The following is a 19,393-nucleotide window of genomic DNA, read 5'->3' as shown; positions in this document are numbered from 1 at the left end:
ATACACTTTTTTTTTTTTAATGAAAAGTACATTTAATTTTATTTCATTAATTCATTTTTTTATTGTGGTAAATTTTTTTTTTATTGGTCTTTTTTTTTTATTCATGGTAAATATCTTTTTATAATCAGAGGTAAATAAATATTAATAAATCAGTATATTTAAATTTAAAAAAAAAAGGAGGTGAAGTCTGATTCGAACCGATGAGCCTTTCCCTTGTGTAAGACCAATGAAAATAAGAACCACTTATATATACTTTTATATATCGTTAAAAGGCTTTTTTCTGCAATATGAAAAATCCAAAATCCTAATTGTTTGGATTTTGAGCTTTTTTGGACACTTTTTATCCAGTCGATTGCAATCAAAAGGGAGGTACACAATTAGATGTTGCAGTCCTACATCCTACTGCTAATAGTTTTTGAGTTATGGAAATATATACGTACGTACGTATATACTGTACGTAAAAAATACGTATATACTGTACAAAATTCAGGGATGGTCAATATGGATATTTTCTTTGAAATTTAAAAACCGAAATTTTTAACTTCGTACAAGGTAAATGTCATTTCTATTTATTTCAGTCTTCGAAAAATACTAAAATAAAAAATAAAAAAATCTTATTATGGTTTAGTATGAACATAGCGCGCAAAAAAAGTTTATATTAATATCGCTAAAAGAAATAAAGATTAAATTTTTAGTATTTTAAGACTAAAAAGCTAGACCATGCTCTGAAACCGATTGAAATAAACATAGCTAACGGCGAACAGACTTTAAAAGAGGCTATTTTATTTAAAGTTTAATGCTAATTATGGAACAAAGTACGTCAAATGATCTGTGCTGCTGCAGTTCAATGTTGGTGCAGCAGCCGGGTCAGTAACGTCACGAGTCAATGCGCTATGAAGGCCAAATGAACACCGTCCTCAAGGTATTAACTTGGCTCCCTTTCGTGATTGCCTCCCCACCGCTAAACCCCTTCACCCTTTCATAGCTGGTCATTGTTCTTTACCTCTTGTTTTTCATCCTCTCATTTTCATTAAATAAATATACGTCGGTACGGTAAATGCAACCTCTATTTTTAAACCTCTATCACGAATTCATTTTTATCGTACAATAAAAAACAAAGTAATAAACTCTCACTTTAAAATCTTTTATTAACAAATCAGTAAAATTATGTTTTATGAAGAAAATGTTTCCTTAACTGCCAAACTTCTATGAGTTACCTATAATTATTATTAATTCTATAAACACAAAGATAAATAATCTATGACGTGCTAAATATAACTATTACACTAAATCGATACATTTCTTATGCTAAGCCGAGAAAAAAGAGAATTTATTATTGCCTTTAAAATATTCGTTTATATTTTTTGCCAAATAAAAATAAACTAATTTAGCTATAATAAAATATTTAAGGTAATATAAAATTCAGTCACTGGAATTCAATTAACAGTATTTTCTCAAAAATTATAAAAATGTTACCTACGTTTAGATACAGTTATGAGGCAATATAATCTTTGAAATGTTCACAAATTCTGCTAAAGATGTCTCAAAAAGGTTATATATTAACGGTAGGTTTCAATTAACCACACATCTCATCTCCGGAACGGTCGAACTGAGACTGTGCAAGACTACACTTAATTTACAATTTACATTCATACATAGTATCCTCTGAAGTAATACCTGAACGGTAATTTTCGGAGGCTAAATAGGAAAAAAAGAAATGTTAGCTGAAATTTTAATTTATAATAACAAAATTTAAGACAACAAAAAGCTACTGAACCAATTCAGAGCTTAATAAGCCTAAATTATTTTCAACAGTGTATAATATAAATTTATTCTTACCAACATTAATTTCCACTTACAACAATTTTTATTATTATGTCCGAGCGCTTTCGGATATTAACCCATCACCAAGAACATTTATGTGTTATGCACTATAATTATTTCCTTCAAATTTCATAATTGAGAGCTTCATACTAACATGAAGGACAACTTCGACATTATTTTTACCTTTTGTCAATTAATTGTCATATTTATTTAATATATTCATTTAATATATTAATTTGTGAAGGAAATAATTATAATGCATAACACATAAATGTTTGATGATGATGGATTAACAACATTATCAGTGCAATTAATTTTTCTTTAATTTTTCATATATAAAGTAATTTTTTTTTATTTATTACCCGAACGTGATAAACGTGAACCAACAAATTCCATGTTATTTGTACGGCAAAGTAAAACTGGTAAAGCTAGGTTAAAACGTGTGAGTATATCATTAATGCCCTTGAAATACAGTATTTATTTCTTTTCCTTTAAGCTTCTAGTGAACAAGTAAAACGGATATTACACCATATTAAACAAAAATAATTTGCAACATAAATAAAAGAATTTTATGCATTTAAATTAAAAGAATAGATCCTTTAACCCAAATTATTAGGATGAACTTTAAAATAAAAAAAAAGGAAAATATACGTAATTCAAGCTAAAAATAGTAGTATTTCCATCAATAAATTTTGTTATTACAACAATAATTTCATTTAATATAAAAAAGTGAAAGGGAAAATTGCAGTAACGTTATTAGAGCATTAAATGTTGTGGCAAGGACACCTTTACAACTTCATGATATATATGTGCCTAGGTAAATGCTATACTTAGACTATTCGAAGGAAAATTACTTTATAATCGTGTTAATCAAGAATAAGTTTAATCATAAAGGGTTAAAAAAGAAAAAAGTACTTTCATTTTTTCATTTTTATTTTTTAAAATTAATTCGTTTTATCTGCAATATCACGAAGGCTCGTTAATGGGCATCCTAATGATCATTATATAAATGCCTTTGTTATAAAAACGCATCATTTTAAGTAGTTTTTAGAAAGGGAAATGATAGATGCAGCAACATTCGACTCGAACTCGTCCAGCAGAAAGCATTGACTACAGTTGGAACTGATATCAATAAAACTACATAAAGGATAGTAAACATAAGCAAACTTGAACAATTATACTGCGTAAAAGACAATGCATCACAAATGCTTATTATTGGCAAAAATTGTAGATCGATCTATCAAACAAAAGTTTCTTCTTAAAAAATTAATTTTATTACCTCCGATATATATGTCCGATATAACATCCGCCTTGGTACCTTGGTTAGGGTAATTACTCTATATATTAAGTCCATGAAGATTGATAGAAGAGACTGCCTGAATTTAGTGCGGAGCCGGCTTATATACGAAGCCGCTGGTCAGGAGCCGAGTGCATCCAAAAGGAGCTGTGTGAACTGTACGGAGCCGACCTTTAAATTTTAAAGTCCTTCTTAAATAATCCTTTAATAACATGATCCACAATTCACATGGTCCACAATTTTACTTTCCTAGCATTATAGCTCTAGAACTACGCTGTAAAACCTAAGGTAATTAATAAAAAATTGGGGTATGGGTTTCACGACCCAGGGACCCCAAAAAAGAAAGAGGTAATGTTCATACGTACGTACGTGAATTTTTTGGTAAAAGTTTGAACAACCTTCTCAAAGTCAATATATCCAGGGGATAGGGTAAATAATATCGTTCAGAACTTTCTCAAAATTTTGCAAACTTTTAAAAAGATATTTATTGTGCATTCTTATTAAATAAGTGTGATTTATTAGTCCACTTAACATGCTGTTTCTTATTCAGTTGTCAAATATGGAAATAGTTTCGTACAAAGCCTGTCACATTGTATTAAAAATTATCAAAAAAATATATTATTATAAAAAATATATTATAAAAAAATATATTATCACATCAAAAAAATACAACAAAATATTTTTATAAAAGTGGTTTCTATGGAAATACAACTTCATTATGAAGAGTTTGTTCTATATGAAAGTCGATTTTACATGGAAACAAAGTTTGTACTTGTTATACTAACTAAAAACGAATACTAACTAAGAAACGTTTTCTCTACAACAAAAAAACAGACGGCTGCTCCCTCAATGGGATAAAAATTTCATTTTTTAGGTTAAACATAGGAACAGCTAATATATTCAGCTGAGGATTTTTTCCTGACTGTGGAACTTCAGGATCCCCTAGTTCCACTTGATTGATAAATGTCCAGTAGCCATTCTCCAATTTATGAAAAAGATACAAAGATTTATATATGAAATTGTGCGCTTCACAATTCCAGCGTCGTGGTGTTTGGCTGTTGTGCGCATGCGCAGATAGGAAGCTGCACGCGAGGCTGCGAGGGAGAGATAGCACTGTCGCTTCCGCAGTGTCAACCCTGGCGTGCTGGTGGAATTAAAAACCATATTCTTGAATGTGGTAAAAAGTGTAGAATTAGATTATTATCCTGAATTTAATCTCCCTTTTTCCGTTCCCCGTTTTCCTTTTCATCTTTTCCCCGTTTTCTTTCCTTTATCTACTTTTTCCCCTTCCTCTTTTCGCCTTTCCCCTTTCTTTTTCCTCTTTTCTATTTCCTTTTTCCGTTTTCCCCATTCATAAATAATAGATATATAAAAATATGCGCGTATTCGAATGCAACGTTATTTCAAAATTTCAAAGCAATCTGTGAAGAACTTTCGGAGATTATATTTTGAACAATATAATTAATAACCCATTTTTTTTCTGTGCAGTTTAAAATAATGTCAGACATAATCTTAATTCTGGGAACCATTCCAAATGGCGCAGTAATGAAGATTTAATGATGCAACTTGTGTCCGTATCATGTAATATGACTTACAAGTACAAGATCACAAACTTGTTACAGATATATAGTAAACATAGGCGCACTTAAAAGAAGAGAAAGCTTTTCTAACCGCTCAGTACTTGTAATGTGGTAGGAGAAACGTAAGTGCAAAGATACACAAGTAATCTAAGATTAAAGTATTAGATTAAAAGAGTTATGTGTCAACTAGACGTAGATTACGCCACATAATTCATTACAGACATTATTTTGTTTAACCTTTTATTAAACGTATACTAATAGTTTTTTTAAAATAGTTTTCTGTTATTTTCTATTGCAATATTAAAAGAATAAATTTAAAATAATCTATTAAAATAAACAAGACAATTTACTACGTCCTTCGTGACAAAATTAATTAAATGTACAACGTTTGGCTTGTCTCTTACTTTCCCGTCCAGATAGCACTATAACAGAGCTATAGCTTTAGAAGAGAAAGTATTGTAATCGGTCCAATTTGAGCATATGCGGTTTTCACCGGATCTTGACGTTTTGACAAATAGGGAACCCAAAAAAACGGATGGAAATTTTCCAGATGTTAATGTTTGTATGTACGCGCGCGTGTGTGCTGGCCTCTAAATTACCTTATATCTCCAGAACTACTGGACAGATTTTGACCAAACTCGCTAAGATTTTTTCTATATATAAAGCACTGACGTCATTAAATTTTAAAATTAGAAGGTCAAGCGGGTGAGGTTGTAAAGCAAGGTCACCCTCAGTATCTCGAGATTTCGTACCCTCAACAATGCTGTTGTAGTCGGCTGCTATGTTGTGACGTCACAGATGAACGGTAGAATTAGAATAATATTGAAAGCGTAAAAACGTAACTCGGTCTGGCTGGGTCGAGCTCGTTTTCCCGGTTGACTTGGTACCTGGTGCGTTAACCCTGGCGGCTACACGTATTCTGCTGATCATACAAGCAAAATTTGTTCTATTAAGTTGTGGAATTACGTTAGTTTAATTAGTGCCAACCGTCCCCACTAGTACCCACACCCGCTCGAATTAAATACGGTATGCGTGCGCGATTTAATTAGAATCATTTGATTAAATAAACGAAAAATATTATACTTCAATGAAATGATAAATATTTTTAATTCAATGAAATTATAAATATTTTTAATATGACATCAGTTTTTATTTTTTAACGATTTATAAATGATTATTTATTGTTTTCGATTGCTTAACAATCGCAGTGAGCATTTTGATCAAACAAAGCTGTTTTGTTTTTACATGCCTTTGTTTTTAATGCTGGTTGGAAAGTTAAACATAGCGTTAAAGAGGAGATTAATGGAATCTTTAGAGAAGAGATTAATGTTATAGGAAAAGGAATGTGAACAGGCTAGGACATTGTATGAGAAGGAAAGGAAGAAGGAGGAAGAGATTTCAAATGACGTATGGGATTATGGAAAAGGGAAAATATGCCGCAAAAAATCGAAGAAGGTTTATTATGCTATTTCTGTCTATGCTATTATGCTATGTCATCTCATGAGGCTCTCTCAGAAAGTCAGAACGAAAATTTCACGTACAAAAATGGAATGTCAGATCATAGTTAGGCATCCCCATTATTATTACAAGACTGTCAAGAAAGGAATGTAATGTATTTAGGGTGTATGTATGTTTTTCCACCATAGCAGCTCAACGGCTGAACCGATTGTCACCTACACGCTCTTTAATTATCCTATATTAGTGATTATCTTGTATTAAAAGCAATGACTTTTTGGCAGTCGTGTTTTTTAATTTTTAATATTTATTTCTTGTTTAACTTATTTTTCTGCTTTGATTTATAAATGTGCAATCTTTGCAGTAAAGAATAGCAATTTTCTTAAAAATAACAATATATACCACTACCGGACCAGGTAACAGAACTCAGCACAATACTTTGTGAACTCGTCATCGCAAATCAGCTGATTTCAAAGTCGAGAGTTCTGAAGTTCAAATCCTAGTAAAGGCAGTTGCTTTTATACGGATTTGAGCACTACCGATACTGGTGTTCTTTGGTGGTTGGGTTTCAATTAATCACACATTTCAGGAACGGTCGACTTGAGACTGTACAGGACTACAGTTCATTTACATTCATATATATCATCCTCTGAAGTAATACCTTGTGGTGGTTCCGGAGGCTAAACAGCAAAGAAAGTACAATAATTGGGCTCACCAGAAATGGTAATGTCATTACACTTTTTTTACCATTTTTTATAAATTACCGAACCATTTAAAGTCTCGCAACCAATTTATTTATAATGAAATAACCCTGCCAATGAATTTCTAGATACATAAATCATTTTCATGAATCATGAATTGTAAATTATAATTATCTTATCTTATAGTTAATGATATCCAATATAATGTAAAAAAATTCGTAACTTATTTATTCCTATATGCAGAATACTTCCAGTTTAATAGTCTGATACTGTATATCATTCTCTAAATAATTCCAACTTACAGCACACAAAACGCAATACCATAGACGTGCAAAAAGATTACAAAACAGCTGTTTATACTACAACATAACTTATCCGCGATATCATCAAGAAAGGCTTTATATTATAATCGCTAAAATGAGTTCAGTTAGTGGATATAATAGTAAACAAAAGAATATAGCAATATTAAATGCCTGAGGGAAAATATTAGAAGTTATGATAATATCACGATATTTAACCAAAGAATAATAATTCTACCGTCTTTATTATTATTATTAATAATATTACCGTCTTCAACGGTTTAAAACACAAAACCTATCTTTGAAACTGGAACTAGTTTGTATTAATAAGATTGGTTTGAGAAATAATTCAACATTATATTGGATAGATAAATATAACAAATTATTGAAAGGAATAATAAAAAAAAATAATCTAGAAAGAAAATAATCTTACTTCCGACAAGCCTATAGTAAATATTATATAAATAGTGAGAAAATTTACTCAGGACGCCGTAGGCGTATTATTTTATCACTGTAACGTAAACTAACCGAGCGTGAATTTACATTATACTAATCTTATCATAGACTTTCCCTCTCCATTAGAACAACTACTCATCCGCAAATCAAATTCTTCTTAAATAATAACGTTTTCACTTTACAATAAGTAATCGAAATTTTCAAATCATTAAATAAAATTAAAATGACAATAATGTTACTCGTAGGTTTTTCATTTAATAAATCTTAGATGTAAAATTAAATTACACAAGAGAATGCTTTCCAATATTTTCACTTTTATACGATTATAAATTAAGAAAAAAAAATACGTTATTTATTATGCTTCAACATTTTTTTAATAAAATTAGCACAGTAATTCTAAGATTAATTGTTTAATTTTGAATTGTATCTAGATATCATAACAGATTCGCTATGACCGCTTAATAAAATTATTTTAAAGAAAGATATACTAAAACATCATGTTAAATTATGTCTAGTCATGTGATAAAAGTAAAAAATTATTCCAAATCTACAAAAAGTAATTGTGAACACCTCTAATTCTCTTTTTCTATTTATAGAATACATTAGTTCCATGTCCAGTTGCACGTTGCTTTGGAATTTTTTGCCGTTCGCATGATACAACCGAAAAGACGCGATTTTAAATATCGTATAACCTTTTTAAAATTATATTTTCCATCAATACAGTTAGTTATTAAGTAATTAATATTATTTATAAAATTATACAATAAAATATAATCAAAACGTTTTTGAATAGTTTAAATCGCATCGTAGAAAAATATAGGAAGCCAAATCGTTTTTCACAACAAAAAATACAATCATTAATTTGTATGATATTTTTAAATATGGCAATTCACTTAGAATTATAGCTTCATGTCATATAAAAGATGAAGTTGGAAACTGAAAATCTCAACTTCTACTGAAAATGTCCATAATCCGGCAAATGTTAGTGAAAGATGTAAAAAATTAATGTTAACTTTTTATGGATTTATTTCTGTCAGAATATATTTTGATGTTATATATACGAAAATTAAATATCTGAAATGTATGCTGTTAATATCAGTTTAGTCACACAACCTTATTTTCGCTAAAATTACATTTTTCCACAGAATATATTGACTCAATTTCTTCAACTAACTGATTACCTTAAATAAAGCTTTATTTAGAATATTATTTTACGTCATATTAAGAAGTTACGTTTTTTTATATAATCAGGGATAACTAACAAAGTTTTCACAATTCAGTTTCTTTTGTTTCGTTACTGATTTACATCTTCCTGATTAACAATACTCGATAGAATAAAGTAAAATATTTTTAACAACAGAAAATGTTACTATGTGTAAATTATGGAGATTTTTCTTAATTTTAATAAATTATACCAAACGATGGTTTAAATTCAAAGAATAATATTTGTAACATAGCGTAGTATAAACGAATAACATAAAATATGGAAAAAAACCCCAATGTGCATAATAGTAGTATTACTTAAAATTCATATCAGTGATAAGTGACATTAAATCTCAGTAACAACCGCTGAGCAGGAGAAAAATTTCAACTGTAACGTGTAATTAGACGTGGAATAATGTGTTCTTTAAATATGAGAACAGTTCAATGGTGGTATCGTATTCTACGCATATTAATTAAAAACTAAACATTTATAAGCACATTTGAATAAAATTTTAATTCCGTATATAAATCAGAGACTCAGGAGATTAGCAACCACGTTCAAGATCATTAAACAGATTTTAATACATTGAACGCCCAAAGTGTAGCCCCTAACGCACAAACCACCACATTACATTTTTATGATTGTATGTTTAAACATTTATGATAACAGACGAAGCATGCGCGAGCGCATGCATTGTATGTTACAAATTATGTAACATACAATGTTGTGTATATTTAGATTCTATTATTTAAATATCAGGGAATAGTAAAATCAAGAAGAAATACGTTTTCCACTAATAACAATACTTTCTTCTTTTAATGGAATATCAACAAGGAATAAATGAAAGACAAAACACGGAAAAATTTTGGTAAACGGTAAATAAAGGTTAATTGAAAAATAAATAAAGATATAACATAAAAAAGAACGTGGAAGAGAGGAAATGTTAAAAAACAGACCAAAAGAAATATACAAATCTAAAGAAAAAAATTAAAAAATAAATTAAGAAAATTGAAAGAAAAAGAAAATGGCTGCCAGAAAAAATACTAATTAAGAGCGAAAGAGCAGTACCATAAAATAGTGAATTAGCCGATAACACTTCCATCAGGTTGCAATTCTTAAAAAATAAAAAAGAGATCATATCTATCGGATTACTTTATTAAATAAAAAAGTACTAAATACTTACTTTTTTTATGTAATCTAAGATGTAAAAACATCGCTACTAAATAAAACTATTTGCATAATGATATCAAAACTTTAAAATTTGTTTCCATAGTAGTACAGTACATTGTTAAATTAATGGAATTAAAATTAAAAGATTTTGCTTGGAACGTAATATAGTAATGGTAAAATTTAAAAAGAAAGAAATGTTATCCAAAAGAAAAAAATAAGATTATTTCAAAACGATTTTTTTTTTAATTTTAATAGCTAAAACAAAATACTCAGCTAAAAATTATTACATAATATATTTGAACAAATATACTACTTTATAAAAATAAATATATATGTATTTGTGGGCGGGTATACCCAATAAATAAAAACGTACGTTCAAACAAGCTATGTTACATACAATTATCTCCGTTTCAGGTAAGAGTAGAATACATTACAACCCTTGAACTTTCTACGCACATTTTACCGTTATATATTATAACGAAATGACTTTTTTCCTAAAAAACGGCCGATTTTCGAAAAGTTTCCTTAACAACTTCGTTTTCCATCAAATGTCTACCCTATTACTCGAAACGGTAGTTAGATCTTTCTTCTCGCAAATATCCTTTTTCCTAGAAGTTTTTGCTAAAACCCATGCTTCGCCGCAATGAGATTTCTCTTCCTTGAATAGTACCGTTTTTTAAAGGAGGATATACTCTTAAAGGACAGATATAAATAAACCAAACTACGAGTATATTAAACTAACCTTAAATTCTTAACGACAGATAAATTTCAGTTCTTAATTTTTTTTTGTAGAACCCTTTCACGAAATTATGGAAAGTTGAAATTTCACTTATTAGAAAACAGACAAAATTAGGGTTCTTAAGTAATTTTTACAAGGATTATCAGATAAATTATAAATCAAAATTATAACGCAGAAGTTTTAGTAAGTTAGAAAACAATTTTCCCCTATAAAATTGTTCATAGACGAGTTTTTTTAATATAATATCCCTGGCTGTTGTGGAATCCGTAACAATATCAGATAATGTTACACTTGTAACGTACATCTGCAAAATTATTTTCATTACATTCGTGACGGGAGACGGATTTTTCATTATTTTTTATTGTAATTTATTCTCATCGTTTTTTTACAATTAATTACTTACAGACAAAATGTAGTGTAAGATAATATATAATTTTAACTAATATGTTATTCCAGTATAGTATATCACATATTAAAAATAAATAAACATAATTTTTATATTTTTTTTTATTACTTCATTTTTAATAATATAATTTATTATATTATTCAGTTATATAATTTCTGTTGTAATAGTCTTATACAAGTGAAATAATATGTTTATAATTTACACAACATTTCTAAATAAAAAATATCGAATTTCACTAGTAGAATTATTTATATAATCACTGTAAATAATAATTAGGTTAATTATGTACTTACGAAAATAAAAAGTTTGATTACATCTTAAAATTAATTTCTAGTTATATTAATTATTGAAATTGGTTAATTATAAAAAAGACAAATAATAAAAAAATTATCGGAGATATCGCTTTATATGTTTCTTATATATATACTCACTCGTATTATATATATATATATATATATATATATATATATATATATATATAAAATACATATACTTTGAATTCAGCATCCAACTTCCTAAATAAAAAGACCATTTAAAATGCCAGAAATGCTAATTTGCGTAGTTAAAGAAAACACGAATTAATTTTGTAGACATGTCGATTAAATGGAGTTATAATTCATTACGTTGATTAAATCTGAATTCGTGACAACAATTTCCATTTTTACCCAACTACGCCTTGAAAAAAGTGATATAGTTTGGTATATTCTATAACATAACAGCTAAATAGATTTATTCAAAATAAATATAAGATGAATCGTCCTCAAAAGTGACCCTAAGTAAATGAATATAGTTTATTTTTTTTTAAACTAATGAACTATGGATATTTTAAGCACATCAACTGCGATATCAAATAACGATTTCAAAAATGATTTCAAAATTACTTTCTATAGCAATTACAGGCTGATCGATCGTGTGAAAAATGTCAAGCATTTTTGGGATTTGAATCTAGGATTTATAAATAATAATGGATCTATAAATAATATTTAGGGTCTAGAAAGGCAGAAACAATCCGCCACAAAGTTTGGCAAATATAACAAATTTTGTAAAAATGGTCATATTAATAATCTTATACAACATAGATTTAAACGATTTGAAGGTAAATTAATATTTATCATGAAAATTAAAACATTAATAAAGTACTAATTTATAATAAATTTAAATTCAATCATAAAAAATATTTAAAGAAGTTTCTGAAAAATAGTACGGTAAAAACGAAAAGAAAGACTATAAATAAGTAAATCAATAAAATACGGTTTAAATACTGATTTTTAAAATAAAATAATTAATTTTTATGAATAAATTTACCTTGAAAAATATTATTTGGCATTTATGAAGTCCCTATGTGACATAATGTTCATAATAAATATTGTTTACTATCTTATAAGAAGTACTAAGATAATTTTTTAGTAAAACTCCTCACTGAAATGTATTAAACTTTGTAAAAAGTATGACCACGCTTCACTAAAATAATATTAGGAAGAAATAAAATACCATTTTTTCCTTTTTCTAGCCGATATAGCAACTAAAACATTAGAAATTTACTATGTATTCTAAAAACATCCGCACCAGAAAAAATATCCGTCTTACAATATAAAAACTTGATTATAAAACTTGAAGTATAAATATTTATTCAGAACTAGCAGACCCGAAAAATGCTCTGTTATTACTAGTTTTTAGTATATATATATATATATATATAAATAAATAATTGCTCATTTAATATATATATATTAAATGAACAAAATTCAAAGTCGGATAAAACATTAACAAAATGAGCATTACGGAACTTCACAAAATTAAACTTTCCCTTTTACTCTTTCACCCTTTTCCCTTTCCTCCTCAAAAACTTTTACCATAGTCCCTTACCATTCCCCTGTTCCGTTTCCCCAGTTCCCTTTTCCTTCCCCCAATCTCTTTCCATTGTATAAATGTCTCTTTCCCCCCCATTTCCCCCTTCTTCCTCTTTTCCTTTTACCCCTTTTCCTCTTTCTCTTTTCCGATTTTTTCCTCCTTCTCTTTCTCCCTTTTTCCCCGCGCGGTCCAGTATTGTTTTAGTTTATAGCGGACACACATATCGGAAACATTGAAATGGAACCGTAAAATATTTAGTACAGCGTGTGTTGCTTTTACGTTCAACACATAGCGCTGTTCAAAAAAAGCATGTTTTTTACCTGTCACAAGTGTGACAGTGAAATAGTAGGTATATAAAAACGCACGCGCATTCAAATGAAACGTTGTGTCAAAATTTCAAAGCAATCGGTGTAGAATTTTCGGAGATTTAAGATTTTGAACAAACGAACATTTACATTTATTTTATATAAAGACTTTATTTTAAGTATGTACCTTTATTCAGAAGATGAAACAAAGAAGAATAAAGTGAAATTAAAGTATCAACTTCATTATACGGCAATGGGTAACGAAAATTGAAGAATTATTTTAAAAGTATAAAAACCACTTTCGTAAAATTGAATGATATTAAAAAAAGGTAACTACCATATTTTGAATTATGATTTTATTTTTAATTTTTGATCAGGGTGTTATAAGGAAATACTAAAAGAAATTTAAAAAGATAAGAAACAAAAATCTTTTTAAAAAAAATCAATATTAAATATATTTTTTTTTATAATTGCCATATCAAATTATAAATAAATAGCTTTCTTGTCTAGATAAACATCGATCCATTCATTCCACACCTATGTTTCTTCAATGGAGAAAGTCATAATGTTGATGAGATGCTAAACATTTTTTAAATTACACCACCTGAATCATCAATAATTATGGCATTTAATTATACACGTATATCAATTCTAAATTAAAATCAAAAAACCAACTTTTAGTCGATTTTATTTATAACGTTTAGTAGAGTAAGTTATAGCGTAAGATAAGCACTCATTTTAGTAGATTAATATTAATTGAATTATTGACATACCCTATTCTCTTAATTCATACCTTAATCGAAAAAAGTATGTACAGAAGAGCTAGTATTAAAGAGAAACAATTTTTTTCTTTTCAAATGTATACTTATGTATATATATATATATATATATATATATAAAAGCAGGAAGTTGTAACAAAAATTAGGTTAAATATTATATAAAATTAACAGCTATAAAAAGTAACAGGATATATGTATTATAATAAAAAATCTTACTTCGCGTATGCTTTTTCTAGTAGACCAGGCCAGAATTGATCAGAATGTTGAGCCTGAAGGAAAGCAAGTCGACCTCCAACAGTTGGTAATCTATCGTCGACAACTACTTCAACCCATTCACCACACCACCATAAACGAAACCTGAATACGCCACAGTAATCGTTAGAAAAACTTTGATCAGCAGGTACAACCCTGTAGAATAATCCTTTACTTAAATATAATACACCTAAACACGATACGAGCCATTTGTCACCTGAAACAAACAAAAAAATTATCTACTACTTTAACATTAATTATAGTTTAAGTATTTAGAAAAAAATAAATGTATATGAACTACAAAAATATTTCATGTATAACATTTTATTAAAAAAAAGAGAACAGTTTTTTTTTAATCTGCTTTTAAGAAATAATTTTTTCATTACTATATTAAATATTCTAAATAATTATATAATATAAAATATTATTACTTTTTTTTTAATTCGACTATTGGAAATAACATTTAATCGATTCTTCTTTAAATTTTTAAATTGGAAGTCGGCAACAAATTAAAAACACTTAACAAAAATTACTAATCAATATTTGGGCACAGACTTAAAAATTTAAACAATAATAGAAAAACTGAATAATGAATATTTATGGAATATATCCTTTTTTTGGTGTTTTATTCTTTTTTTTAAATATTTATTTTATTTCACGTATTTTGATCACTGCCCGAATGAAAAATCCAATTTAAAGCCAAAAGCGAAAAATCTGTCTTGTAAAAATAATAAAAGAGATGCAAATCAAGAAAGTAGAATATCACCGAGTGTAAATTAAAATTTTCTGGAGTATGAGAATGCGTATTACTTTTAAACCCTTAAAAAATCCCTATAAAATTCATCCCTTAATATCAGCCCTTAAAAATCGACTAAAATTTATCCTTAAAATATTTCTTTTGAGAATGTGTAACATATTTCCGTTACAGGGGATGTATACTATTTTAAAATAATTATTTAAAAATGTAAAAATCAGAATGGCAGCAGGTTATATAATAATAGATTATAAAAATCAAACAGAAAGTAAAATATCTGATGTGGACACCACATGACTTCCTTGTACGCCTTTTTTTAAATGTGTAATTTTTTATTATTTTTATATTTATAATTTATTATAATTTTAAAAAAATGTTTCTTTTTTATTATTATGTATCGTAATTTTTTTTTACAATTAGAGGTTAATAACTATTAATAAATCAATATATTTAAATTAAAAAAAAGGAGATAACGTCAGACTCGAACCAATGTACCTTCCCCTTCTAAGATCCAAATATTTCATGAATTAAATATTCATTTGGCTACAACTCTGGAACCAATGAAAATAAGTACCACTTATGATATGTCGTTGAAACGTTTTCAGTGAGGGCTTACTAGTGCAGAAGTCCAAAATCCAAATTTTTTTGATTGTGGGCTTTTATGGACACTTTTGGTTCAGTCGATTGCATCAAAAGGGAGGAGCACAACTACATGTTACAACAGTCCTAAATCCAAAATTTCAAGATTCTACGGCTAATCGGTTTTGAGTTATGCTAGATACATATGTACAGACGGTACGCCTAAACTAGTCAAAATCGATTCAGGGATGGTCAAAATGAATACTTCCGTTGAAATCTGAAAACCGAAATTTTTCGCGATCACAATACTTCTTTTTACTTCGTAAAAGAATGTAAAAATAAATATTTTCAATGATTTGAAAGATAATGATTTACAATGGTATCACTGCAAAGATTTTCGGTCTACAAAAAAAAAATTTTTGGTGACTTGAAAATGATTAAAAAAAGAAATAGTATGGATGGAATTGACAATGTTCTAATTTAGTTTTATTACAGTTGATAAAAATAAATTCAATAACCATAATATTCAAATCATTAAACAATAGAAATATGTCATCCAAAATAGTTTGATTTTCCTTCAGTTAGTATATATATATATATATATATATATATATATATATATATATATATATATATATATATATATATATACACATACGAAAGAATGGACAATACTAAATTTGTAAATAACGAAATAATATTCACCTTTCGCAACTTATGTAATATGTTAATAAAAAATTATACAGTTATACAAGTTTATTTTTAATGGGGAAAAACTAATTAGAAATAAATACATTTTTTCCTGTCTAGCTTATCACTACAAAATCATTACAACAATATAATTAAACATGCCTCAAAAGTAAAATATTTGTATTAGAATACAATAACGTTTAAGTTAAAAGAAAAAGGTTTTACTTTTAAAAGTTTCAGTTTTAGTTTAAAAGGTTTCACTGAAATAAAAAGATAAATGTTTACAATTACGGAGTTCACCTTTTATGTTTTTACAAACGACTACTAGATAGTGCTAGTGAGATGTGGCATTATTTTTGTAAAATTTAAAAATTTTTATTGTTACAACAATGGCAGTTCAGAAATCGGCCTAGTAGTCCGTATACAATGACGTTTAAAACATTTTTGTGAAAAATATCAAAATTTTTGTTGGATGATTTTTTACGATTTTAGTAAGGGCCTAACTCAACAACAATGCCTCGAATCGCTTCGTTCAACTTTTGATAATGAATCACCGTCAGAAAAAAACTATTTAGAATTGGTTTGCAGATTTTGTCGTGGTCGTGATCGTGCTTCCGTCAGCGATCAACTTCGTGAAGGTCGATCAAAATCGGCAGGTGACTTACCATTAGATAAAGACAATCTTAGGCATAAAAAAATACAGTACATTCGATTTTGCATGAACATTTCTCTGTGAAAAAGATCTGTTTCCGATGGATCCCGCAACAAAGCTCAAAAATAGACTCGTGTCAATTGGTATAAGGAAATTCTCAAAAAATTAGATCGAGGAAATTCAAAATCCGTATACATAATAACAGGAAAAGATACTTGGACATATTTGTAAGCCGGAAACTAAGCAACAATCAACTGTTAAGGTTTTCCAAGTGAACTGAATCCAACAAATGTTCGTTCGCGAAACACTTCCAAGAAAATGATTGCCTGCTTTTTCGGCTTTAGCAACCATTGCTTTAGAGCAGTGATTCTTAACCGGGGGTGCCTGCACCCCTGGTGGTGCGGGAAGGTATTTTTGGGGGTGCGGGAGAAGCCTCTAACAATATACATATATTATTTTTGCGATATTTGAAAAGTATGTATTTGAATTATCGATGACATCAACCAATTGTTTTTTGTTTAAAAACGGTTAGGTAGATTTGGCTGCGTCCGCTCCCACTCCCTTACTTTCTACCGGTGTCTATTATTGTTTCGCGTCATCGCCAGTTTGCTGAAAAACCTCTTGAGACAGACACGTGTACGCATTTAAACATCCGATTATTTACATTACTTACCAATTTAATACATTCGTATTGATCAGTGATTCAAGCCCAAATAGGAAACATCGATAATACAAATGTAAGAATTTTTCTCACTAATTTAAAATAATACACCCGAGCCTCGTATAACACGGTTATATGGTTCCACCAAAATGTCGTGTAATACAAATCCGTGTTATACAAGGTTTGAAGTTCATACAAAATTAGGGTTTGCGTTCCAAAAAAAAATATCGAAGAATTTCGCAACTGAAATGTTTCAAAATAAACGAAATTAGTCGAGCCAAATTAAACATTAACATAGAAATTTCACAAAAAAACGTGTTTTTCTAAACCAAAAAATCGAAATGTATTTTTCAATGGGGTACGGAGACCTTTTTTCAAATTCAAAGGGGTGCGGCTCACTTAAAAGGTTAAGAAACACCGCTTTAGAGAAACGAAGCACAATTAATGTTGAATGGTATGCAACAATTTTTTTTTGCCAGAAGTCTTCAATAAAATTAGGAAAAACAACCAAAAACGTCGCATCATTCTTCATCATGACAATTCTAGCTCTCCCTCACGTATATACGTTTCATATACGGCACGTGAAACAATTGATTAATGAATTAATATGTTACTGCTCGTATTTACCTGATTTGTCGACTAACGATTTCTTTTTGTTCATAAATCTTAAAGGCAAACATTTTGAGAAACAATAACTATTTGTACCTAAATTCTATTTTTCTTTCACTGCTTTTGTGAAAACTTAAAAGGCAGTCCCAGTATGAATAACAACACGAAATAATATCACATTACAAAGTGATAAACATTCCGATTAAATCGCATTATCAGTTACATAAAGATGAAAAGGAAGGTTAAATTTGAATCTCCTCTATTACGTATTAGATAAATAAGTATGATACAAAAAATTATTACAATAAAAATTACAATAGAAATAAAATAAACAATAATAAAAATAATTTTACAATAAAATTTTCTCTAAATAAATGGTTTAAAAAAATATTTAAAATTACTTTGTTTTGTAATGAAAATAGTAAGAAATAATAAAGGACAATATCTTGTTTTATATATTGTGGGCTAGAGCAGCGATCTCCAAACCTTTTCGATTGTGTACTTCCAAGACAAAAATAATTATAAGTTGTATCCCATATAATATAATATAATATGTGCGCGCAGTCAAAAATCAAATTATTTATTTATATTACTTCTTTGGCGCGCTTACCCCACTTTGGTGACCACTGGGCTAGAGAAAGGCCTCACTACAACTTTTTAAAGTATGATAAGAAAAAATATCGTTGTATATCATGTAAGATTTTGAAAAAATAAACATTCTTTAAACTAAAACTCACCTGGCCTATTTGATTAGCAGCTGAAGTAGATAAAACACTTTTAATATACGCCAATATTAAAATACATACGCCAATACATCAGTAGTTAAAATTAATAATTATAAAGAATCTTTTGTTTAATCAAGTTTAATTATTATTTAATATATTTCTCATTTGTATGGTTCATTATAATTTTATTTTTGCTTCCCGCTCCTTTACCAGTCTTCTTCTTATGCTTACTTAAGAATGAAATACGGGTTTATTTTATAATTTTAATCCTAGATACATAACTTATTGATTTAGGTATAATAAATTAAGTTACAACGGGACTTAAAGCATTAAGCAGTTTAACTGCATTAGTCTGCGCATAGGTCATTATTTCTTTGATAATATAATAACAGTTAACAGCAACTG

The 19,393-nt window shown here is 28.4% G+C and overlaps 1 protein-coding gene across 1 annotated transcript in view; it reads right to left on the bottom strand.

Annotated features, from left to right (window-relative positions):
- The window catches only part of CalpC (calpain C), a 295,832-nt gene that overhangs the window by 134,011 nt on the left and 142,428 nt on the right, over window positions 1–19,393 (bottom strand). The window contains exon 5 of the mRNA XM_075368513.1: window positions 14,283–14,535. Within this exon, the coding sequence (XP_075224628.1) occupies window positions 14,283–14,535 (253 nt within the window). The remainder of the gene's footprint in view (window positions 1–14,282; window positions 14,536–19,393) is intronic.

Source organism: Lycorma delicatula, chromosome 6 (assembly GCF_047948215.1).
Source record: "Lycorma delicatula isolate Av1 chromosome 6, ASM4794821v1, whole genome shotgun sequence".
Classification (NCBI taxonomy): domain Eukaryota; kingdom Metazoa; phylum Arthropoda; class Insecta; order Hemiptera; family Fulgoridae; genus Lycorma; species Lycorma delicatula.
The sequence above is the reverse complement of the archived record's forward strand: the minus strand, read 5'-3'. Positions and strand labels throughout refer to the sequence as shown.